The sequence below is a fragment of the Spea bombifrons genome, chromosome 5 (genome assembly GCF_027358695.1).
Source record: "Spea bombifrons isolate aSpeBom1 chromosome 5, aSpeBom1.2.pri, whole genome shotgun sequence".
NCBI classification, from domain to species: Eukaryota; Metazoa; Chordata; class Amphibia; order Anura; family Pelobatidae; genus Spea; species Spea bombifrons.
Window position 1 is genome coordinate 93,153,911 of NC_071091.1, and position 26,141 is coordinate 93,180,051.

At 38.1% G+C, this 26,141-nt stretch overlaps 1 protein-coding gene across 1 annotated transcript; it reads left to right on the plus strand.

Moving 5' to 3' along the window:
- The first annotated feature begins 993 nt into the window (after window positions 1-993).
- Window positions 994-20,757, plus strand: DECR1 (2,4-dienoyl-CoA reductase 1). Its single transcript, XM_053468274.1, has 10 exons — window positions 994-1,077; window positions 9,083-9,288; window positions 9,629-9,686; window positions 10,433-10,519; window positions 14,230-14,377; window positions 17,291-17,390; window positions 18,073-18,145; window positions 18,234-18,380; window positions 18,725-18,787; window positions 20,483-20,757. The coding sequence occupies exons 1-10, from the start codon at window positions 1,006-1,008 to the stop codon at window positions 20,540-20,542; spliced, it is 1,014 nt and encodes a 337-aa protein (XP_053324249.1). The 5' UTR covers window positions 994-1,005; the 3' UTR covers window positions 20,543-20,757.
- Window positions 20,758-26,141: the final 5,384 nt, after the last annotated feature.

A 26,141-nucleotide genomic window follows, 5' to 3' on the forward strand; every position in this document is an offset into this window, starting at 1 on the left:
CTACCTAACCTTCCTACTCTTGATCCAAAAGAAGGCAAAAAAATCCCTTCTTGACTCCAAGAGGCAATCGGATTTCTCCTTGGATCAAGAAGCTCTAAAATATTAATGTTATTCTATTTATAGCCCTGAATGTCATGCCTTTCTAAAAAAAAATATCCAGACCCCCTTTTGAAGGCATCTAATGTATTTGATAGAACCAACTCCCCTGGCAGTGAATTCCATACCTTTATTGCCCTTACTGTAAAGAATCCCTTCCTTTGTCGTCTATGAATTCCCCGCTCTTCCAGTCCCAGAGGGTGACCTCTTGTTCTTTGTACATTTATGTTAATGAGCAGGTCACTGAAGAGCTCTTTATATTGGCCCTGCATATATTTATATAATGTTATCATATCCCCTCTGGGATGCCGTTTTTCTAGCGTATTTAATTTTAACTTTTTTTGTCTCTCTTCATAACTAGTATCTCCCATGTATATGTGTGTGTAATCATGAATGAATAAATCCATGTGAGCATGAATGTTTATTTGTAAGTGTGTACGAGAGGGAGTATGTATTAACATGAGTGTGTAAGCGTGAGCACGTATGCATGTTAGCGTGCACGTGTGAGTTTCTGCATATGTGAATGTGTATAAATGTGAGCCTGTACATATGTGAGGGGGGCTAGGCCCCAATTGGCTTTACTTGCCAGAAGGTGGCAGACCTCCCCTGCATCCACTTACTTCCAAGTTTCTTACCTAAGAGCCAAAAATAAAAGTGACATGCAAGTTAAAAAATGACAAAAAAACAAACATTGTGTGTGTCTGTGTAGTTTGGAGCAGCATCTGTGTTTAAAACGTGTAAATATAGTTATTTGCCCTTCGTTACATGTCCACAAAGAGATACAGAACGTAAGGTCACTCAAGGTAAGGCTCAGCTCTCTTACCGCGCCTCACAATATAAGTGTTCGACTGCTTGCTGTACAATAAAGTTGTATTATTTTGAAGTCTCTGTAATCGGCGATATCTTGCTATGGCGGCAACTTTAGCAGCTTTGGTGCGCCCAGCTCTGCTACGGACAGCACGGTCGTGTCAGGGTGTCAGGGTAAGGCTGCTTACGGTCACCCCTTCCAAACGGCCCTGTGAGATTTAACTAACCGGTACACACTTTACCTTTACCGTGTATTTATGTAAAAGCCTATGTACTGCTTATTGGCCGTATTTAAAGTACGGCCCGCCATGTTTAATGTGGGCAAACGTTATGTAAGGTCACCGACGGACAGGACTTGTCACTTTAGCCTATCCAAAATGCCTTCATAACTTATCTAATAGGAGCACGAGACGTTTAGTGCATTTAACCCTTTGACTGACCCACAGACTGTTATTTAAAGTTGTAACTTCTTACACTGAGTCCCTGATGATGCCTTTTTGTATCATATATAATATTGTAACATCTAGATGGGTTATCAAAACAAATTGGCTAGTCTCTAAAACCTCCTTTTTAATATGACTCTGTGATCTGCTGATTGTTTTCTATTAATTAAGAATCTGCTGATTCCGTATAAATGAGTTATGGCGGCTTTTGGGTCTGTACAGCGCCGGTATATTCACACTGAAACTTGGTCTGAGAAATGTGCACAAATGGGCAGTTAAGCTTTGTTAAAGGTTCTCTTCTTCCGCCATTGTGGAATTGAATAGTTACCTTGTTAAAGGTTCTCTTCTACCTCCTCTGTTGAATTGAACTTTTATAACCAAATGCCACGTTTGAAACATTATTCCAGTTCTGTCAAATTCCTAAACTTTTTGTCTGAATTGACTTTGTAACAGTCTTACATTTTTCCTGATTTTTAGTGATGTTTTTCTAACATTCATAATAAACACAAAATTAACAGTTGCGTGTGTGTGTGTGTATATATATATATATATATATATATATATATATGTATGTATGTATATGTATATATATATATACATATACATATACATACATATATATGTTTGTGTGTATATATAATATATACTTACCGGGACAAACGGAGAAGAGGGCTTTACAATATTTCCGTTGTATTAGGTTAAGGGGGAATGAGAAGGTAAGGCACTTCTTGGGTAATGATGATAATTTTATTGTAGTAAACATATGGTTTATTTTAAGACTAAGATCAAACCTCTTCGAGCAGGTGGGTTTTAGTGAGTATTGAAAGGTGGTATAAATAGGAAAACGACAGAGCAAGGTAAGGGATTTCCAAAGATTAGGTGCAGCAGCGGTCCCAGAGGCATGCAAGAGAAGAAGTGCTGGAGATGCAGGAAAGATGCAAAGTCACGGGGAGAACACAGATGGGGGTTTATATGATGTGAGAGTATTTTATGATGTAAGGGAAGAGACGTACAGGATGTGATGCGGAGGGCTCTGAGACTAGTAATGGAAAAGAAAGAGGAGATGATTATTAAGGTAGTACAGCTTTTACCCAGGAGAGCCATGTAACAGATACCATAGGAGTGAAGGGTTTCCAGGAAAAGGACAACAGGAACTTCAATGTAATATTTAAAAGAAAGCAGTTTGTAACAAAATAATAGATCCATCATCTTTTGGCTATGTACTGAACTGTACAGGTATTTGACTACTCAGAGACGTAAGATCCACTAGGAGCTAGTGTTTTTTTTTTTTGTTTTTTTTTATTGTAGTGTGTTATAAAACAGTCTTAGAAGGGGGTTCGCAATGGTTTGGCGTGGAGAAAGGCGGTAGTGGATAAGGCTAAAGAGTTTTGGGTAGTAGTCTCATGAGGAAATAATTTGAGACATTTCCCAGGAACTGGGCGTGAGGGTCAAACATCAGATGTCCTTTGAGGTGTAGGATTTGACCTTGGCGATAGACTCCAAAGAGGGGGGGGGGTTCTGTTCCTGACCACATAGTAGTCCCCTTTTGTAATGTTCTGTTTATGTGAAGAGAAGTAAAATCCACTAGGGGGCAGTGTTGTTTTAATTGTACCATTTTACACAAATCTGAATTTTCTTCCAGTATATTTTAATTTATATTAGCAGTGTAATAAACCATGTGCAAGTTCTCATACATATTAAAATAAAAAATGTATGCCGCAAATAATGTTTTATAAGAATCAATTATTCATCCTGAAATGTATTTCGGAGACCAGCAGTTAAATAATTTTTGCTGCCCTTGTGTTGTCACAGGTTGTGTGAATGAAACTGGTCATATGGGTCAGCATGTGCAGAATATACTGCACTTCCCCTGAGTCCCGGGGTCAGACATCTAACTGAACCGGTACCTGCCACGTCCGTAACGAGTGAATGAACAGACCTACACTTTTGAGTCTGACTCTTCGGGGCTTCTGTACAGTTTGATCAGCTGAGCCCAGCATCTTGGACTCCGGCTCAGCTGATGCGACAATCCAGCTCAACAACGTTTAACGAGCCTCTCGCTTGTTCTGCGCTAACATAGTGTTCATGATTCCGCAGTATTTCTGAGAGTATGCGGTCGTTTTGGGGACATGAAATAACGTAACAAATATTTTCCTTGCGCTACAAAGCTTTTAATTAAACGCTTCATTGCCTTGAATCTATTTTATAATTCACCTTCCAATTTAATCAAAAGTGTTTTGACAGGCCTGGTATTTTCCCTTAAACGGGGGAAAAAAAGGTTCTTGGTAACCTGCTTTATGTCCAAGCATAAACATATTGGGTTGGATTTAGCTGACTTAACATGGTACTTAAGGTTATATACCATACTCATTGTACAACGGAATATGATGGTGCTATATAAAACAACAATAAATAATAATAATAAGGGCTGACTAATGCTGTGGAATTGGGATGAAGTTCAGAGTCAAGGTGGCTTCCTGGTTATTTATTTAAAGATTGTGTCTTGCTTCGCTGGTTCAGGTCCCCAGAGGTGTTCTGTATTTACAAATCTCTAATGATAATATCTTCCTTTGTGTTATATGCAAGCAAAGTGACACAGTATTGTAACATTTATTAGTGTTCTGTATTAACTACAGCATCTCACAATTTTAAGGAACCTCAGATTCATTGCATTATATTTCATATTCCTTAACATCCACACAACAGATTTTAATTTGATGCAGATTTATATAAAGAAAAATACTTTTCAGAGCAGATGTAGAAAAGTAATCTCCTGTTAACTCCTTGTAGGAGAGTCTGCGCATGATGAAACTTCCTAACTTTAGTTATGAGAATAAGGACTTGTAAGTCAATTGGACCGTTCTCCTTACAGACTATTCTCAATGCTCGCAATGAATATCATCTTGAGTGATAAGCGTGATCTGTATAAAGCCACTCGATCTGAACTGAGTGATTTAAAGGGATGGATCCTGAAATCACAATCTAAAGGCTTCGATGAGTCCCTCTTCAAATTTCAAACACCTGTGTCCAAGTTGCAGAATATTTTAATGCAAAGAAAAGCTAATAAACTCAAGTGTGATAAGATGGATTATGACCTACAGCAAGTGTAAATCTATTCCTAAGAAAACATACAATAAAGGTGAAAGGGTCAGCTTCTCTGGTGCTGACTCCAGGGACTCATCCTTGGCTACTTCAGGAGCTTCATCAATGTCCCCATTACCCTGTGATGAGAGGGAAATACAAACTTTCCATTTCTAATGGAATATCTTCATAGGCGTACAGAGGCCCTTTATCACTCCCATCACTCCTGTGTTCCAATGGCACGTTGTGTTCGCTGATCTAAGTTTAAAAGGCTAATTGATCGTTAGGAAACTTTCTTGCAATTATGATATGGCAAAAAAAAATCCTTGTTTTCCATGAAAACAGCTAAGTGACCCCAAACTTTTGAACGGTAGTGTATATCCAACAGAGAGGCTAAAGGTTAATCCGGTGGAAAAATGTATGCGTGATATAGTTTGCTGACGACACAAAGACTTGCAACAGGGCTGATGTTACTGGAGGGAGAAGCCAAATGGCAAATTATTTCGGTTAACTGGAAAAATGGTCAGAGCTGTGGGAACTGGCATTTAATATGGATAAATGCAAAGTAATGCATCTAGGGCATAAAAGGGCAGAGTATAGAATATTTGATACTGTGCTAACCTCAACGTGTGAGGAAAGGGATTTAGGGGTAATTATTTCTGAGGATTTAAAGGTAGGCAGACAATGCAGTAGAGCAGCAGGTAATGCTAGCAGAATGCTTGGGTTATAACAAGAGATATTAGCAGTAGAAAGAGGGAAGAGCTCATGCTGTTGTACAGATCACTGTTGAAACCTCACTTAGTGATGGGGGGGATAAGACAGAAAAACAAATACTTCAAGGAAATCACCACGATAAAGGAGGAGAGTATATTTAAAAAAAAAAATAGAAAAACTAGCGCAGCTAGAGGACATAGTCTTAAATTAGCGGGTGAAAGGTCTAAAAGTAATATCTGGAAATATTACTTTACTGTAAGGGTTGTGGATACATGGGATGGCCTTCCAACAGAGATTGGTAGAGGTTAGAACAGTTAAGGAGTTTAAGCATGTATGGGATAGGCATAAGGCTGTCCTTGATATAAGCTACAGCCAAGGACTAAAGAAAGTATTCAGAAAACTGCAGACCCGTTCTATAAGGTTATCCTGAGCATTAGGTAAGGCCAAGGACTATGTGGCCTGCTGTCAAACTTCTGTTCTGCTGTCCCAATCCTGAGTTTTTGTGGGCAGTCCTGATTTCCAGGCACTACCTCACTGCCCTGTGCAGCTGCTCCTCTATCCCGCTTTTACGGGCAGTGGGAATTGGGAGGCAGTTGGTGAGCTCCCCTGATCCCCGTTGCAGCTTAATTGCGCAAGGTGGGTCTTTTTGAGTAAGATGGCAGGTGGTCACTGCTCTGCCATTTCTGCACCCGTGGGTGCCACTCGGTTCACTTGCCCCAGCACCGCTGTCACCTCAAATGTTGGGGTTAGATGAGCAACTTTCACTTTTTAGTGGAGACACTGCCCCTGCTTTTCATAAATGCAAGAAAATATGTAGCGAACCGTAATTGCAGCTATATAAACCATAAAAAAATCAAAAAAAGAAAAATTCTTTTAGTTTAGATAGACTTTAACTGCTTTTAAAATCTTTTTCTTAATTCAGCTACGATATATACATATACATACAGTGTGTGTGTGTGTGTGTATATATATATATATATATATATATATATATATATATATATATATATATATATATATATATATATATATATATATATATATATATAAAAATAAATAAAGGCTCCTGGAGTGCTGACCATCCTTTGAAAGAGCTTTATATGGAAACTGTTGGTTACTAGCACCAGGCTTGGGAAACTATATCTATATAGCTATATAATTTCAACCTAACGTGACACGTATGCATTTTCTTTTTAACAGTATGCCATGTTTCTTCCCTCTTTTTGGACTTGACATTTCCTATCCTCCTCGTGGTTATAAAACGGCACGTAATACACTTCTTACCTCCCAATTTGTCAAGCTGTACCTGCACATGACAGGGCAGGAGATTATTCCGGAATTCATTTCCCCTCGCCGTATGAGAAATAAATTATGCATGGCTGTCAGTAAACCGTTTTTTTTTGCGTAATATTGGAACTAATTTGGACCTTATTGCCGTTGTATTTTAATTTGGGTGCCTGACCTTGGAATTCTTGCAACTTTTTAAATAGGGGCACTTTTTTATTGCAATAAATACCCCAGGGTTTATGTTAAAGTTTCTAAAAATAAGATAATAATATTATTCAGTATAATCGCCTCTTTCTGACACTCTCTGAGAAAACATAAACCTGTTATATAGATATAATTCCTTGTCATCGATATTCAAGATACCCAAATGTGGTGTGCTCATAAAATTCGGTATAAGTAAGAGGCGCTGTCTCTCTTGTCGGAGATTAAGGCAGTCTTTATTTCTTCATACACGGGTACGAAGCTTTATTGGGTAGTTTTCCACGTTCATGATGCTGATTTGTACCCCCTGGGTGTATTTATGAGGAATACATGTTTTATGTATAAGAGGTTATCCATTTTTTATCTTCCTCAAGTGAGAATGTTGTCATTTATATCAAATTGTTCGTATTTTCCAGAGGCTAGCGCAGGCTCAAAAGTGAGTGCACCACTCCGACATCATACCAGAACTTCAATTCCCATAATGCTGTAGTAAGGGAGTGTGCCCATGACCAGCTGAACTGCTGCAAGAGCGTGGCTACCACTAAATTACACTTTGTGGGAAAAGTCTCCAAACATATAATATCTTTCCACATTCTTCTCATTCTAAAATGTTTACATATAATGAAAGTAAAAGCTAGTTCAGGTTATTGAGATGAAAACGTTATCAAACCAGCACCTGTCACCTGACTTGTATTTGCAGCAATCTGTTAACATGTGTGCGCTCACCAGTAGGCTGCAAATATTTGCAATTCCCATGGTCCTGGGGTTAACGTTTCTCTCTTTAAGCTTAGTTGCTTTGTCACAAAATCTATTAATAACCCTGACAATGGTGGCAGCTGGTTATCCATCATATGGAAGCAAGTGCATAAACTACATGTTTCCATTGAAAGGTAGCTGCCACATACCAGATTGTTCCCAGTTCTTTTATATACACTATTTTTATCATGGTCTTGTGTGTTTTCATCAATGAAGAAGTGATATATAGGACAGCTTCATATACTATACTTGCTAACACTGCTGACATACACACTCATGCTAACACCATAGCAGTACATGATAATAGGACTTAGTTGACCTGACTACGGGTTCTGGGTCAGGCGGAAGTCTCTGTGCAGGGAGTGTTTCAGACTCGGGTCCAAGACATCTGCCGCAGCCTTGGATTTCTTTTTAGGCATAGAACTAGAATAGCAAACAAGGTCAGGGTAGCCGAGGTCATGAGAATGAATATGGGTCCAAGCAGGATACCAACTCCTAAGACGGAAACGTTAACGGAGTCAGAATACAAATAATACAAAACTCTTGGAAAATCCTCTAAGGGCTGGTTAAACAATGGTTTTGAAAGGAAAACTGGGAGCCACACTGGTTAATGAAGGTCCTTGATTGCTTGAAGAGCCACTGGTGTGTCAGGAACATGCAGAGAGTTCAGTCACCTCCGCCATCGCCACCTGATAGCAACCAGGATAAGTGCAACGCCTCCCGTATGTGGGGTTTCCGGTTAGAATACACATGGTTTCTGACACATACAGTAACGCTCACACACTAACTTCTCTCACACCTTATACATATACAAACAGCATAACATTTTACATATGTGTCCTAACGTTTCTCCTCCTTTGACATAAACTTCCCTCTTGTACTTTGTTAGAAGCATTTAAATACTTAAAGTGGCTTATCCCATCTCTCCGCTCTCTTCTTTCCTTGTCAGTGAGAACAGACCTTTCTGCCACATTACGCTATTAAATCTGATCTGTCCTGTATAGCGAGGGGACTAGTGCTATAATAACATAAATTCACAAAGAGAAGAAGAGCGTTACAACTTACTGATTGCTAGATTTCAATGTTCACTGACCAATCACGGGGAACTGAAGGTAATATTTCATCAAATATCCTGCCACAAAAAATACATGTTTTTTTTCAGTGAATTAATTCTGGTTATTTATATCAGATGTGACTTTTTCTTTAAACACCCAAAGCTTCAATGTGTTTTTGTGTTTCGTGCGTCTGAAATACATTTTATTGCTATTTTCATCTCCTTTGTTACGAACCTGAATTCCTAAATTTAGAGTAGAAAACAAAACCGGATTGAAATTATATAAATGATGTATGTGCTCATTATTTTGGTGGTAAACTTTCTGATTTCCCTTTTCTATTGTTAAGATACGTCTTCCTGTATCATTTAGTTTTTCTAATTAGTTTATTGCAATTTTAAAACCCAAGCGCTGGTTCACTTTTGAAATACGCAACGCCAACTAGACAATACAGATTAAAATGAACATCTGAGGTTTAAAATTGTTGAGGATGGATACGACCCACTATCTGCTTGGGGCTTTGTCTTAAATTAATTCAAGGAAGATGCTCTTATGATTAAGGAGTTTTAGGTTTTATTTTCATTTGGGAACTGTGGTATTCCCAAAGTAGTATGTTACGTTCATTGTTTTGTTTGGTTTTAATAGGTATTCAGCAATGGAACCCCAGTTCTATCAAATGAAAACAAGGAGCCTGCCCAAGCCAAGTTCTTTCCTCCTCTCATGAATGCAATGCTGCCTCCTGATGCGTTCAAAGGAAAAGTGGCGTTTATCACAGGTGGTGGCACGGGTCTCGGAAAGGGGATGACAACCGCCTTATCTAGACTGGGAGCTGAATGTGTGATATCTAGCAGGTAAACGTTTTAGATTTATAGACTTCTGCACTCTCCGCTGATGTGTCCGTGTACCTCCCATGCTGCTACATTGTATCCCCTAAACAAAGAACTGCTTTGGCGTCATATACATTAGTAGAAATGTACCAAACCTTTCTCATACAGTTTAAATACGCTTTTATTATTGTTAGGTTTTAATCCTTTCAGTGCCAGCCTTGTGTGATAGAACTTGGCAAACTGGACCACGGTAGCCAGCATCTCATACATTGCTGTGTCCCCTCTCTGCGATCTCTACAAACTGTAAAAAAAAATAATAATTTAGTTACTTTATAAACATTTCGTTTCCTTTTTGAACTTTCAGAAAACTAGATGTTTTGAAGCAAACAGCAGAGGAGATCACATCTCTAACAGGAAATAAGGTAATTTTTCTATTTTTGATAATCGTTCGTATGCTCTTTTCAGTCTGTTTTTTTTGTATTTATTTCAGTGGCATAATAACACAAATTGTATTGTGATAAAGAGCAGAAGCATTATCAGTACAAACCATTTGCAAGATCAGACGTACTAAGTACAGTGTAGCGCGTGTCACATGCAGTGCAGACCCCATTCACACCGCAAAGTCAAGTGAACAATAACAGGAGATTGCAATGGCTTCCAGACAGAGGACGTAACATTTAAGGGAATAATGATGCTCAGATTTTGCTGACGATTCCTCTGGATACTACATTACTACATTGCTAAGGCCGTTTTTAAGTAGTCAGGTTGCAGGAACACTGTGTTTTTAGTGTAGAAAAAGTGGGTACTAATTGTATTTAATTACTTTAAAGATAAAGCTACCCAGCCTCTCTGTGCCCCGCAGGTCGGTTCCTGACACTGAATTTCTTGGCAGCTAATGAAGGACTGCTACATTATATATAGATGTGTCCTGTATCACAGTAACGTTAGGTGTTCTGGAAAGGAAGGATTGTAAAGTTGAATAGATAAATAGAAAGTTAGTATTCACTAAGCTGACTTCAAAGTATCAGCTTTAAATAGAAATACACAGATACACATCATCAAATAAAAATAAAAAATAAAAAAATTCTGTTGTCCTGCTGTGAATTTAGAAAATCATTTATTATTACTATGCTTTATTCTCTAGCGTGTGAAATACCATCTTTTACAGGTTCATCCTCTCCAGTGTGATGTTAGAGACCCGGAATCTGTTAAGAAAGCAGTGGCAGAGTTAATTAAAGTGGCAGGACACCCAGATGTAAGTATGTTTAGTAAAACAGTCACACATTATCTCCATTAAACTACATATTTCCGCTTAGCATGTTAAAGGACAGTGCATTTACCAGTTAACTTTTATTTTGTAAATACTTATTGGAGTCCATTAACTTCATTAAAGAATGTATCAGCAAAGTTATAGTTGATTATGCTCGTCCAAATTATTTTAATGTCATCAATATTACAATTTGTACTCTAGGAATAAGAATAACACTGTGATACATGCACCCATAAATGAACCATGTGGTTCCATTTTATCAACCAGGATACATTCTTAGTAAATTTGGTGTGTGGGTGAAGTCTTCTTGGGTGACCGCTCAACAATCTTCGATCAGAGCCTTAGCTCTAAGATCGCCTCTGCCTCTAAGCTTCTCTTTCCTCTCTCTCTCTTTGCCTTATCTCTAAAATCAGGCAGAAGATGTGAAGGAATCCTCTCACACCTTTTATTTACAAACATTGAAACATTGTCAGATTGCTGTTGGCATCTATGACTCTAAAGGTCCAGTAGGGGTCCTTCTAAAATCATAATAAGCATGGCATCTCGCAGTAGTCATCTTTAATATTTGCTAAGGTGTGTTGACTGTTACCATTCATTTACAATGTTTGTTTGGACCTAAAGGTACACAGCACAGCATATTACAGGCAAATGGGTCTTTTGTCTAAACATAAGCCTATTATTGACTTTCTGTGCATGGGTACTGGTTGATCATCATGTTTAAAGCGATAACCTGGATTAAGATTGGCGGTTATTATGCATACAGAAAATAAAAATTTGGATGTATTTTATAATTTTCCATGCCTCCCTAGTACACTCCTTGTTGTACCAAAATGTTTAGTTCTGATGCCTCAATGTTTGGGTCTTCCTGAAATATTTCCTTCTTTCTGCAGGGAGGGAAATGTCTTTCCTTTCTTATAACTGGCAGAGAAATGCCAATTAAAATAATTTTCTCAGCAAACTATATTTGTTTACTGCTGTACCCATTGTTTTATGTTGGGAGGAATAACTCAGCTTTTTGTAAGTTACAAAGGATTTTAAGATTTCAGGATCAGTCTTCTTGTTGCATGAAGCAGCTCTTAAATTCATGGAGTTCTTGAATAGACTAACTGCTTTGGTTCACTGGTGACAGGGTCATATGTTCTTAAAGGATACATTTGGTTTAATTACAATTGGGATTAGTGTATTGGCTTAACAATGAAAACCACTATATTCATATTGTCTTTTACACCTTTAGTCATATAAGTAGTTTTGCTTTTTTCTCCCCAAAGCATCTGCTGCTATTTCAGATTTTGTTCTGCTTCTCTCTCCCAAAGAGTTAAATGCAGCCATTATTTCTGCATTGAATTCAGATGCATTATCCTACTCTTCAGACCCTCAGATGTGACTTTAATGCCACATTTACAGTTCCTTATTAATGTCTAGTATTTCTGATGAAAGCAAATGGACATTTCCCATTTACATGCATAAAGAGCTAATCAAAAATCTGATCCCGGATTCCCTGTACGTTACAAGACACGCTAACAACATGACAATGTATGAAATGCATTTCAAATACTAATTGGCTCATCCTTTTATCCAGCATGGAACTATGACCATGTATAAAGCATTCTTTAAAGACCTGGTAACATGCCATCAGGCTAGTGGCATAATGGCTATAATTGACTGTATTGCAATGTAGGCTTACGCTGTCATTATGTGGGATAAAAGTAACGGTCTGTTAATTAAACAAGGACACCGGATAATCCCCAAAGGCTATAATTCATCCTGGCCAGCCTGCCTATTTCTAGCCTCCTAGAAGGCAACTCTTGTGACAGCCAACAAGGTCATGGGTTTTGTGCTTTCATCCAATATGGAAACTTCCGAGAAACCCTGACAGTTTTTCTAAGTAAGTTATTCGGGCATGAATAGGATCCAACCTGTGGCAGAGAAGCCTCATGAAAATGAACCAAAAAGTATGTTGTTTTTTTTCCCCCATGTTACTGACAAAAAACCCCATAACTGACATAAACCCAAGTGACAGAAAAAAAAACCTCTACTCAACAACCATCACCTCCCCAAACAAAGACTCAACAACAATGTGGGGGTGAAGAGGCTACAGCTTTAATTAAACATCAATCTCGCCAGCACCAAGAACATACCACAAACATATTAACAACAACATGCCAGCCACAGCTGTGGGCCCATAATTAACCAAAATATTACCAAGGCCTCAGATAACCCATCAGGCCTATCTGGGCTTCCCATTCTTATTACAGCTCTTTCCAACCAGGCCAGTGAGGCAAAATATCTGCTGCTGTGACAACACTGAAAGAGAAAAAACCAACAAAACATATCCACGCTACAATGCATTAACCCCATATTGTGACAGAATTGGGAAGGGAACGGAAGGGGGTGCTTCTCATCAGCTGGTTCATGCGTAAAGAGGGACAAGCTCTCCGCTTTCCATGCTTGAACTGGTTACCGGCTTTGGGAGATGATAAAATAAATGCCTCTCATGGCGTCGGTCCTGTAGCCTGGACAGTCATCCGCCCAAAGCAAGTAACAAGCCCCAGGGCTCCTTTGGCTGCTGGATTCAGAAATTAAACCTGACATTCCTTTTAGGATATAGACCTCTGAAAATATAAGAATATATAATATTATATATGACGTTATATATTCTTATATTATGGTTTATTTGTTTGCCCCAAATCTTCTTCTAAAGCGAGGTATGGTGATGGTTTCAAAGGAAAAGCCTTTGTAATACTGCCGTGTGAAGGCTGTTAACGTCTATTTTGTTCTTGGGTTTGCAGGCTAAAGATTACAGAAACAGGTGTATTGTTTGATAATATTGCTTCTAATTCAGACATGTTGTTATTGAGCGTGTTTGAACAAAATAACTCAAAGGTATTTTAGGGCCAAGTTATTTCAACAAAAGGAAAGGGAGATGATTTTCCTTGCAAATCTTTAATTTGCATGACCTGTGTAGCCCAGCCGCTCCAGCCACTAAATACAAACTATATATCCAAAGGAATGGGTTCTGCAAAGAGAACATTAACGTTTCAAGACGCTGTCAAACAGTCTCAGAAATACATGATAAAGCTGCTGTTTCTATATTTCACATGAGTGCTCGCCTTCCCCCAATCCTGCAAATTTTTTTGTGACCTGCAAGCCTCTTGCAGATTGGCACCCGTCATGAAGCGGGCAATGTAATCACGCAAATAGCTAAGCCACACATGGCATCAACCGTCTTTACGCAAGATATATGGTTGCAAAAATAGTGAAATGACAATACTGTGGCTTCGGCTGCGTTGGGAATGACATTGGTTCAGGCTAGTGCTTCCCATTTGTGTCTGTAGTTCGACTAGGAAGTGTGACATACAACTGTAACGAACAATGGATTTAGTGCAGGTAAATCACGCCGGGAAACATTGGTCCGGAACATAATGCAAGTTTTCCAGATATTCTGTGTTGCGTAAGAAAAACCTACTTCGCGCACATTGCTAAGCACCCTACTGACAATACAAAATGACACATGCAGGAAGAAAAGCAGTGGGAGGTCCCTTTAACACTTCATATTTTTTTTTTAAATGAAAGTAGTGGTTTTATAGCCACATTCAATATATCTTTTCTTGTTTGACAGGACATGCTGTATACTAACTATAATAACTGTTTTATAGATTTGATTTATTCCCTTTCTCGCTGTTTGCTTTGGTCAGGTTGTGATAAACAATGCAGCAGGGAACTTTATTTCTCCTTCCGAAAGGCTCTCTGCAAATGCCTGGAGAACCATAACGGACATTGTTCTTAATGGCACAGCTTACGTAACACTCGAGGTCGGGAAGGAACTAATTAAGGCTGGAAAAGGTAAGGCATATATCGACTTTGATTTGACCTTTCCGTACTGAGAAACTATCCTGTAACGCTCAACTGCACAGACTTCTAGACCAAACACGGCTGATTTCCTTACAATTCCCTCTTGATTTTCAGCTTTGGGTCTTTGACACTAGAAAAAGCTGTAACAGTTATTGTATCTTATTTTTGGATAGTGTGCATCAATGTTTCTCTTTGATATATCGCTCGAAAATTGGCATACATTTTAAATGGAATTATTCATTGATGTAGCATCAAAGTACATATTTTCCCCCTCTTTGTTGCAATGAATTTCACTATAAACGCTAAGCTCAGGGCTAAACATGTGACCTCTGCATGTTGTTGGTACACTTGCCTGGTGGACAGACTTAGGGTTTTTTTATTAACAATTTGCTGTTGACCAATGTGTCTAGATGGCATCTGGAACATTTTGTCACCTTAACAGGTCCTTATTGATTCCTACAGGAGCTCATAATCAGGCCCAGACTGGCCATATGACACTCTGAGCAAATGACCAGTGAGCTGCTGGTGGACAGCACCCATAGGTTATGTAGCCCTGCTCAAAATAGTATTTGTATTTAGTGACATAAGACTTAACGCTACAATCAGAACTCACTATATACAATTCACTAACCCATAAGTTGAAACCTTTCATCTCACCAACTTAATGCATTATAAAGAACTGATGTTGAGGCTTTCTTCCCCAGGAACGTCAAGTTGGCCTTGGCATGGTTTCTCTTGGTAAGATTTCATAAATGTCACCCCACTGTGTTGACTAAGTATTATGCGGGGCCAGGTTGGACCGTGTTCCTGCGTATAGTACCTCATAATGAAAACCGAACTTACTTAGCTTAAACAAACTTGCAGTTTGGTTATTTAACCCCATTTATGAAATGATATTGTTATATCATATATAACATAAAGTCAATCTCAACCCCAGATCGTGTGAAAGAGTTGATCGTGAATTAATCTTGCTCAACAATTTTCATTAGTTGAGTCACTTTTCATAGTTTTTAAATTCACAGTATTAAAGTTTCATTAGCTATCCTTTAGGCTAATATGGTTTAATTAAAAATGTTTTGGTAACTTTTTTGTTTAAGTATTGAATCATTAATAATGTAATCATCTGTAATTTCTGGAATACAAAACAGCCGGTGCAAAAGATGCCCAAGCACTTCACATGTAAAATATGAATAGCGTGGGTGTTTTCAAGGATTAAAGTTTGTATCTTAAAGCAGATCTGTCGCCCAAAAAACGTGACTTGGCAGTGAATAGAGCAGGAAAGTAGCTATAGTGAGAACTTATATAGATATATAGATATATATATCACTGCTGGACAGGGGATAAAGAGGCAACCCTGGCAGTCTCATAATGACGTAACTGCGACCAATGGCTAGGTATAGCAGGCCACACGTTACGTTTTTATAATAAGTGTCAACTTTTTTTTTTTTTTTAACCATATCCTAGCTAGTTGGTACAATACTGATTTTCATTTAGTGGACTGTCTAATGTCCCTGACAGCAGAAGAATGCATATTTAAAGTACTCTGTGAATGTATGCTTTAGAATACTGTAAAATATTGACTTGTGCATTCGAATTTGTGCAAAATTTTATTTTGCCAACTTCGTTGATTAGTACGAATATTCAAAAATGAGGAAGGACTCTCCACGAAAAAAACAAGGCAGCGAGTTCAAAATATTTAGGTTAGGTTGCTTCTTCAGTCTCCCGCGCTCTTTGTGTCTCCTTACCTTCTCTGCGACCGCTTCCGCATCTGTCTCCTTTTTAGCAGTTCCATATTTTCTCTTCCCTCTTCTTCTTCTGTCAGCTTTCTTTGTTCGCTTCTCTCCGATATCAGCTTTGTTAACTAGGCCTCTTGGAGTAGTCGTGTAATAGGATGTGTACGGAGGCGTCTCCTTTTTTTTGGCCTGGTTAACGGAGATATCCAGGTACTTCAGCGAAAGGTAGAGTGTCCGCATGTGTCCTCTCCCCTGTTGGAAGAATAGAGGAGAGGCTGTTCCTCTAGTGCGCACCGTGTCTTCCCCCTTTTTCTGAAGTACCTGGATAACGGAGCTGATACCGGGGAGAAGCGGATGAAGACAGAGGAACGAGGTGAAGCAGAGCTACAGAAAAGAAGACAAGGACAAAGAAGTGATCGGCGAAGGTGGGGAGGCATTTTTTCCAAATTGGAGAACTTCATCTGAACCAAAAGGACATGAAACAGAATTTATTGTAATTTATGTTACTTTGGTTTTTCTTAAGTGATCTTTAGATCATAGACCTAATCAGTAAATCTGGGAAGACCTGATTTTATTTGCATATTGAGGCTGAGCCATTAGACACATTCATTTTATTACGCCGATTTTTAACTTCATGATAAAACTACTGTTAAGCAAAGAGTAGATTTGGGTGGAAAGTCTTGCCCATCTCTAAAAATAGGGAAACTTTTTTTTTTTCCTGGGAAAAGCTTTTTATCCACATCTGAGTTTCTGTTTACGCATATTTCACGAGCGCAGTGACGTTCAGGAAACATTACGTGAATCGAGACATCTCAAGGGTTAAAAGCAGGCTGAAGGGCGATTTTGTTGCAGTAACTCCAGTTGATGCATTTTTAATAGTTTGCCCGGCTCTGGTGAACAGATCCCGAAGGCGAGCAGCTAACGTTCCAAAACTAGAATTAAATGATGCTTCACATTTCATTTCGTTAACGTTGGGGTTTTCCTTTTGACAATTTTTTTTTAATAGTTTTTTTATTTTTTTTTCCATGGACGAGTAGAGATGTTGGCACCATTGCAATGTGAGGTTAAAAGTTGGTGTCTAACAAATCCTATTTTTCAAGGTCATTCCCTGCTATTGTTTGTGAGTGTGCAAATCATTCCGTTACATTTGTTGTTGTGTATTTCATTCTAGGAGCAGCATTTCTGGCCATAACAACAATTTATGCGGAGAGCGGGTCTGGCTTTGTTGTTCCCAGTGCCTCTGCTAAGGCAGGAGTAGAAGCTCTATGCAAGTGAGTTTGTAAAAATGTGATAGTCATTGGATAAAACTAAAGCTTTAAAATTGGTTATCTTCACTAATTCTCTCTACAACACTTGACAATAAGCCCAGAATCATTAAAGATTTCCAGAGTGACCAGAAAAAGATGATTTAATCTCCCAAAATATTACGATGCGTGATTTCTCCCTTTCAGTAAAATTCCAATGGATTTCTTGTACTCGTTCTCTTCAGAATCACAGCATCTTTGGGTCCACGGTTTATCCAGTGCTCATCAAAAGAACCACATGAGCAAAGATTGAAAATCAAACTCATGAGATTCAATACTATTAATGAAACATTATTGTCGGCTGCAGCGTGGGTCAGAAACGTGCACTGAATTATGTTATGTAGTCTGAGCGTTTCCCAGGCTCTCTTCCCTGGAACAAACACCAATGTCTGCAGATTCCATGATGGCAAACAGTAAAAAAGCCAGTGTCAGGGAACATGTAAAACAATAGAAACAATATGCATTGCCATGCTTAATATAAAAAAAAAACTACTGTATTTGCTCAATTATAAGACAAGGTTTTTTTTCAGAGCAAATGCGGTATATCAATGGTGCAAATGTTTTTACCCAGTAGTAAATTACCACATTTTGCAGTTTTACATTTACATAAAGGTTTTATGACCTGTAAAGTATTAATCTATTGTTTTAGGTCCCTAGCTGCAGAGTGGGGAAGATATGGTATGAGATTTAACGTAATACAGCCCGGTCCAATAAAAACTAAGGTACGTCCTTTTATTAGGGATGCTTCTGAAAAGCAGAAAAGTGAAATTGTTGGTTTTATTCAACTTCAGAAACGCTTCTTAAAACTAGGGTGCTTTCAGTCGGCTGGATCCAACTGGAGCGTTCGAGTCACTGATGTTGAAGAGGCTACCGTGTGGACGCTTTGGAACACCGGAGGAAATCGCAAATCTTGCGACTTATCTCTGCAGTGACTACGCAAGCTGGGTCTCCGGGGCAGTAAGTGTTTCCTACAAGTTAATTACCCTTAAGTATGTTTTTGTTTAGGACTTTGTTTGAGAAGCATTGGCATTATGACACAGAGCATAAAAAAGAATATTTAGAATGTTTTTTTTTTAAATCTGCTGAATGCTTTGGAAGAAAGGTTCATGTTTCTAACTTGTCATGTTGGCACATTTTTATTTTTTAAACTGTACAAAAGCTTTTCATGAAATGTTACAATTGTGACATTTACAAAATCATATGCAATTTGGTTGTTTAGAGGTTAATATGCATGTCCTTCTAAATATTACAACTGAAATGTGATTAATCCTTTGACTGAAGTAATGCCCAATGTTTTACAGATCATTAGAATGGATGGTGGAGAATATGTGTTTATGGCAGGAGAGTTTAATAGCTTGCAAAAGGTAATGTATCACTGGATTTGTAAAGTATATGTGTATATTTTATGCATTATTTCCAAAAGGAACTATTGGATTTGCTGTTTTGTGTGGTAGTCAGGAAGCCCAATGACTTTTTCTTTTAAATGTAAGAGCTTATTTTACAAAGAAAAGAGAAATTATTCTACAAAAGGCTTCTCCATTGGCTCAGGAGGCTGGGCTTCTAAATCACTTCATCCAAAAAACCCACCACTTTAGTGTAACTTTTTTTACCGATAACATGCATATTTTAAGATGGCGTCCTAGCTAAATGCATACACAAAATACCAAAGAATTTGATACTATATCCATGCACTCTGTATTTCTGAGTATTTTGTAGCTTCAAGTTGTATATCCTTGTTATTCACTAATGCAAGGATACATTTATGTTGGTAGCATGGTGCCTACCCTTACAGAACATTCAACGGAAAGTTTACTGTCCCTGTCAGTCCTACTAAGTAAAAAGATAATAAAATAATATTTCTTCCCAAGCCCCAACAAATTACGCAGCGTTGTACAACGTAAGTGGGGCCATTAACACATTAATACATACAGGCATATCAGGAGATGAGAACACTCCCCGTCTGCAGAAATGTATGACATGCATTAAACTTGAAGTGCCCTTTGTTCTTGAGAGATTTTATACGTGTGTGTGTATATGTATATGTATGTATGTGTGTATATATATATATATATATATATATAATGATAAAGGTCCGATTTACAGAGAAAACTTTGATGTTGGATGATCTGCTGTGTTGAATAAAATTTTTGTTTTTTTATACTTTTTTTTGCTGGTTACTGCAGTCTGATTGCACCTTAATGTTAAGCTCAGGATGATCTGCAATTGTTGCAGTGAGCCGGTGTTTTGGAACGGCAAGTGGAGGCAGATTGGTGTGTCGGAGGCTGCCGATTTATGATGTGTGGGGTGGGTTGGTTTAGGAGCAGGAGGCTGCTACTCTATACTATATGTCTGGAGGGGCAGGGAGTATGTCTACTACTTACATTGGTACACAGCACACACCATTATTGTGCAGCCTTAAACATCCCTCACATGCGCACGGTGTGAATGAGCAGCCTCTCTCGCTCCAACTCACTTGCAGGAGGCATCTCATTCACAATTGTGTGCGTGGGAGAGGGGTACTCCTGCCCCTTAACCACCCTGTGCACACCCTATTTGTAAGCCTTCTGCTCTCCAACCCTCTTATTCATCGTATGAACGACGGGTGTGTTGGGGTACAGGAGGAGGTTTATTGACATTGTGCATAGGGTGGATGAGTTGGGACTGCTGAATGCAGTGGGCAGGGGAGGAAAGAGAAGAAGGGAAAGAGGAGGAGAAATGAGGTAGAAATAGACAGAGAAAAAAGAGACAAGGCAAAGAGAGGGGTAAGAGAATGGGCACAAAGAGCAATAGCAAGATGATGAGGGACAGAAAAAATAGGAGAAATAGAAGAGGACAGAGAAGCAAGAGGGGAAGAAAAGGAGAGAGAGAAAAGAGAAGGAGATAGGGAAGAAAGAGAGAAAATGGAGGGGAGGAGAGGAGTGAAAGGGTGGGATGGCAAAGTTTAGAAAGAGGAGGGTGAAAGGAAAGAAAAAAAAAAGGGTCTAAATGCTAATATATTAAATATATATATGCATAATTATATAATTATAATGGCGTACATGTTACTTCTTCTTTTCCAGGTTACAAAAGAACAATGGGACATTATGGAAAAAATGATCAGGAATACGAAGGGGTCCTAAAACTGCTTTTGGTGATACAGAGCCGTAGTGCCTTTATACCAAAAAGAATGTTTATATAAATATATGGAGAGCTTCTTTAAGGAGGAATATCACTGGGGGAACCCAAATATAGACACAAAAAGATACAATTCAAATATATAAAATGTACTATGGAATAAAAAAAAACAAATTGTGTTTGGTGATATTGTGACGAAAAATAAAGAAAAGATCTAGAACCAAGTCTGATCTTTAAATCAATATATTTAGCTACAGTGTGACAGAGGAATAGATAATGTCACATGATTCTAAATATGGCATGTAGTTCTTATAAGACAATAGATTTATGTTCTCGGTTACAATGCAGCGTGTTTGGGTCCTGTGAGCTGGAATAAAGTCAGGTCTCCTTGAGCTGCATGTGTAATGGGGGAGGGGTTGGGAGTAGTGTGTGCATATGTAACATGTTAGAGTCAGTGTGTGTGTGAAAGAATGTATGGAGTTTGTTAGTGTGAGGCATTAGCATAAGTGTATATCAGCATATAGTGTTAGTGTCTTTGTATTAGCATGCAGGTGGCTGAATGTATGGTGTTAGTGTGTGTTGCTGTGAGATGTTAGTTCTTAAGCTGCGCCTTAACACTAACATTCTCAATTTGGGGTCTAGAAGGAAGTTTTTCCATTTGTTTGAGGCATAATTATATTTGCTAGTTATGAATGCAAGGAATTGGATGGTATTCAATCAATGAAAACAATCCAATATGTATTTAATCGACTTACACAAATAGACCAAAACCTATGAAGACTAATTTATTGTTACATTTTCTTGTCTCTCACTCGCTCTCACATACATCATCTGCATCGTGGAAAAAGGTTTTATATTGAGAGAAAGACAAGGACATTGAGCAAGTACAATATAAAACCTTATTTCCTCCTGAAGAAGCTAGGCAGGACCCAGTGAAACACATAGAGGACTTTCTTCTGGCTGCTTCATTGTTTGCTGATCCCTGTATGGCATCACTAGTGTTTTTTGCTTATTTTCTTCATACAGAAGGTTTACTTCTACGGGTTGCTGCTAGGAGAATATATGTAATCATCATTATTTTTATCATTGCGGTGGTGATCATTTCAGTTATTATACCATAATTGCAAAAGGGTTTTCTAACAGTGAATTAGCTTTTTAAACCTGCATTAGCTAACAACAATTTTGTTTAATACAGGGGATAAAATTGGACCTTTTTAAATGGCCACTGAGAGCTTATGGTTAATAGACTATGATTTCTTATGACCATACTTTCACAGTATGACATAGGCAGGCACAATTCCTTATTTGCTTAATTATAAGACGAAATTGATTATTAGACTACCCCAAAACTTTGCTTCTTATTGAAAGAAAAAAAAAAAAGGCCTGACATGACAACTCTATGGGGGGATCAAAATAACTTTTTGCCATAAATAGGGCCAATATAAAGAGCTCTTCAGTGGCCTTCAGTGACCTGTTCATTAACAGAAATATACAAAGAACAAGAGGTCACCCTCCGAGACTGGAAGAGCACAGGTTTCATAGACGACAAAGGAAGGGATTCTTTACAGTGAGGACAATAAAGGTATGGAATTCACTTCCACGGGAGGTGGTGTTATCCAATACATTAGATACCTTCAAAAGGGGCCTCGATATTTTCTTAGAAAGGCATGACATACAGGGATATAAATAGAATAACATTAATATTTTAGAGCTTCTTAATCCAAGGAGAAATCTGATTGCCTCTTAGAGTCAAGAAGGAATCTGTTCCCCCTGATGGCAGAATTCAAAGTAGCTTAATTAGGGTTTTTTTGCCTTCTTTTGAATCAAGAATAGGAAGGTTAGGTAGAAGGGTTGAACTTGATGGACTTAGGTCTTTTTTCAACCTTACGTACTATGTAAAAACATTGTTTAATCATTACAACAACTAACAAACTGATCATCTGCACGTATTGGCTTGCAGTTCAGGGTCTTGCAAGTCTTAGAATGCATAAAATGTGTCCGGGGGGCTATAGTAGGCTGCAGAAGTGCTGATTCAGCAGATGGGCTGACGTTCTATATCAGAGGACAGATCTGAGGTCTGAAAAAAAGGCGACCTTGATTATAAGACGAGGTTGTTTTTCAGATAATTTTTTTTCTGAAAAAATCTAGTCTTATATTCGAGCAAAAAACAGTAACTTTCTACAACATGGGTAAGTGTAATTGTTTTATTGAATTCATTTTCTCTCCCTGGAAGCTTGCAAAATCAGGGCCCTCTTCTGTTACATCAGATCTTTGAATGCGATTCCGTTATTTTTTATTTTGCTTCTTGTCAGGTTTAGGTAATAACTATGTTAATCTTGTCTTCTCCCCTATAGCAGTAATGCTACAGAAAACTTGCTGCTCTGTAAATGCAATGTCATACGTAAAATATCTACTGTAAATATACATAAATATGACATTTCTTCAATTTGAAAACAAAGCACTGACCTTCAGGCTTTAATTAAATAATGTAAGGGTCTTAAAAAAAAAAAATAAAAATAAAAAAAACCCTGCACATTTTTCACTATGAAATGAATGGATACACAGATATTTCCTATGTGAGCTGTGCGTACAGGAAAGGAATATTATTTTAATAACTTTCTTTTTTTTCCCCATCAAAAACAAAATACATTGGTTCAATAATGCTTCTGGGTCGATACGCAAGTTGCTTAAAACTACAGATAATAACTATGTCTGATAATTCCAAACAAAAGGAAAGAGTTGCCTTGGCAACCGGAAAAATAATGTATATCCTCCTCAAGTGAAAGAAGAGTCAGTAGGGATTATCAGTGTATTATAGAGGCGCTAAGTCTTAAGAACAAAGTCATAAGCTACAAAGGAAGATTTAAGACGCAGCAGATAGTTATTACGAGAGTAGGCCCCATGAACCTTTTGATGTAAGATCCCTAATAATACTTAAGTCTTTTTTTGAAAAGAGATTTTATTTCCGCCTTTAATGTTAGAACCATGACCTTTTCTATTCATACCTTCGAGAAGAAAACATAGCAATACATTATATATACACTTTATGGACAAAAGTATTGGGACACCAAACCATTAAACCAACAGGGACTTGGATGACATTGCATTCTAAATACATAGGCAGCAATTTGTAGCCCCCCCCCCCTTGCTGCTATAACAGCTTCCACTCTTCTGGGAAGGCTTTCCACATAATTGTGGAGGGTCTCTCGTAATTTTGGCCATTCATACGGTAGCGCATTTGTGAAATCAGGCACTCTGTTCCAGTTCATACCAAAGGTGTTTAATATGGTTGTGGTCAGGGCTCTGTGCGGCCGGTCGAGTTCTTCCACACTAAAATCATCCAACCATGTCTTAATGGAGCTTGCTTTGTGTGTTGGGGCACAGTCATGCTGGAATAGAAAAGGGTCTTCCCCAAACTGTTCCCACAAATTTGGAAGCATAGCATTGTCCAAAATGTCTTGGTATGCTGAAGGGGACATACCAAGACATTGTGTGTGTGTAATATACACACACACACACACTCTGATACCACTATGCATTATAATGGGCCACAGAGTGATCAGGCCATATAATGTATAGTTAAGTATGAGATGTAAAGTTCAAAGTATCTCCCCATATTAGCTACTCATTATGCAGAGTCAGTCAAAGCTGGCTTGTAGCCTACTGGGACTGGCCCTTCATAACGCATAGTGCAGGTTTAGTGAATAAGCTCTTAGTTAATAATCCCCAACTTCATTCCCCGTATTATGAAAGTTTTTTTTTTTCCTATGTCCAAAGTGTTTTGTGGATCTCTGATAGATCCTTTAACATAGATATGTAAATGATTATTTTGTGTAATTCGTCCAAACCTGTGCTTAGAAATGAATGGACTGTACCATTTCTTTCCCCATCCACCACTGTCAAGTCAACCAAGTCTAAACTGGAAAAATCACCTAATTTGACAGTTTGGAATATCCTGAGTAAAGAGGTTTACGAACACATGAAAATAGGAAGAGCAGGTGGCAGCGATGCCCTAATCCTTATGGAAAGTAAGGCAAAGTCCGTGGGATTCAGGGAACTCAGAACTCCTAAAGGAACATTAGGCTCAAATATTAGTACCTTCCTTTTTCTTATTTTTAAGAGTGAATAGCATCACTTAACTTTAGAAGATGTACAATAACAATACCTGTGCAAACATGAATGTCACTGATGTTTGTTGTCTAATTTTGAGAGGTAACAATGAATAAGAGGATCATCCTACTCCTCTTTAACCTTCCACGGAAGGGAAGCAGGTGGCTAGCACATTTAATCTTTCTTTTTTCTTTTCTTTCTTGTAAGGGTGCCCACAGATGGCTGGTTCAGTAAATGACTTCTCTGGTGTCCATTGTCTTTTCTGTTCATTGATTCTAATTTATATTGTTTAAGACTAAAGAATCTTCAAGAAATTTCAGATTTAGTATCGTCTGGCACTGCTCTGGGTACAATTTAGATCTTTATCTCATCTTGTGCTCTCTTCCATCTAGTTATTAATAAAGTACGTCAGCGGTTTTTTCCCCCATGATACTTCAAGATGCTGTGGAATTACTTTCTGTTGAGAACACCTGACTGCATCATTTAAGGTGATCATAAGGTTATCTTATTGATGTAATCTCCAGTCTTTTCTTTAGAGTTGTGAAGCCTTTCTGCATATTACATTCTGATTTCTATTTCATCCGACAAAGATTGTGTCTTCACATATATTACAATACGGTACCTTGCCAGCTCTACAGAGCACATTTATTTCTTTTTCTTGTTTCATGTCAAACGGCGGGTTCTTTCCGCAGCTATGCTCCAGTATTACTGATACTTACATCCAATAGAGGGTATTCACTAATCTCACTATAGATTAATGGCCCAACCTTTGAGCTTCGATGCACTTTTACATTTGTCGGAAGTCTTTCAACACTAACTGTGCAGGCCTAGCTCAGTATTTCCTTCATAAGAAACTTCATGATGTTCAACTGATCGTAATAATGTTCCTCTGATCTGCAGAGTCTATGCTTAATCAATAAAACGGAATGTGATTATAACAGAAGAATCGGAGGAACATGACTAGCCATTTCACCAGGACGTAACTCTCGTATCTTGATATTAGCACAGGAGAAACTTTGTATAATCCCATGAAGATTTTTTCCAGGGTCTGGAAAATGCACAAGGCTTCTATGCAATGCAGGATTCTTGTAAACAGGAACATATACCTATTCTTATCATATAGTATGTTATTAATGACTAACTCTATACTGCACCCACTTGCTGATCACTGATTCTGATTCTCCAACAAAAACTACTTTGTTTCCTTATTTGCATTTGTTTCTATTTGCCAACAAAAGTTACGGTTCTGTAGACTCGTTGTTGAGCATGTCGGTATGCGTGAAAGTCCAGCATCAAAAATGCATAGTTGCTGGAACATAGCTAATTAACTGTATCTAATATATAAATCTTGTATTAAGTCTGTCTGCTGTGTATGATGTAAGTGATGTATATTTTATTGGCTTTAGTTATCTTGAGTTATCTTTGAGTTATCTTGAGCACGTTCTTTCCATAAATGATGGCATATCTTTATATTGATGTTACCAAAATGCTTAT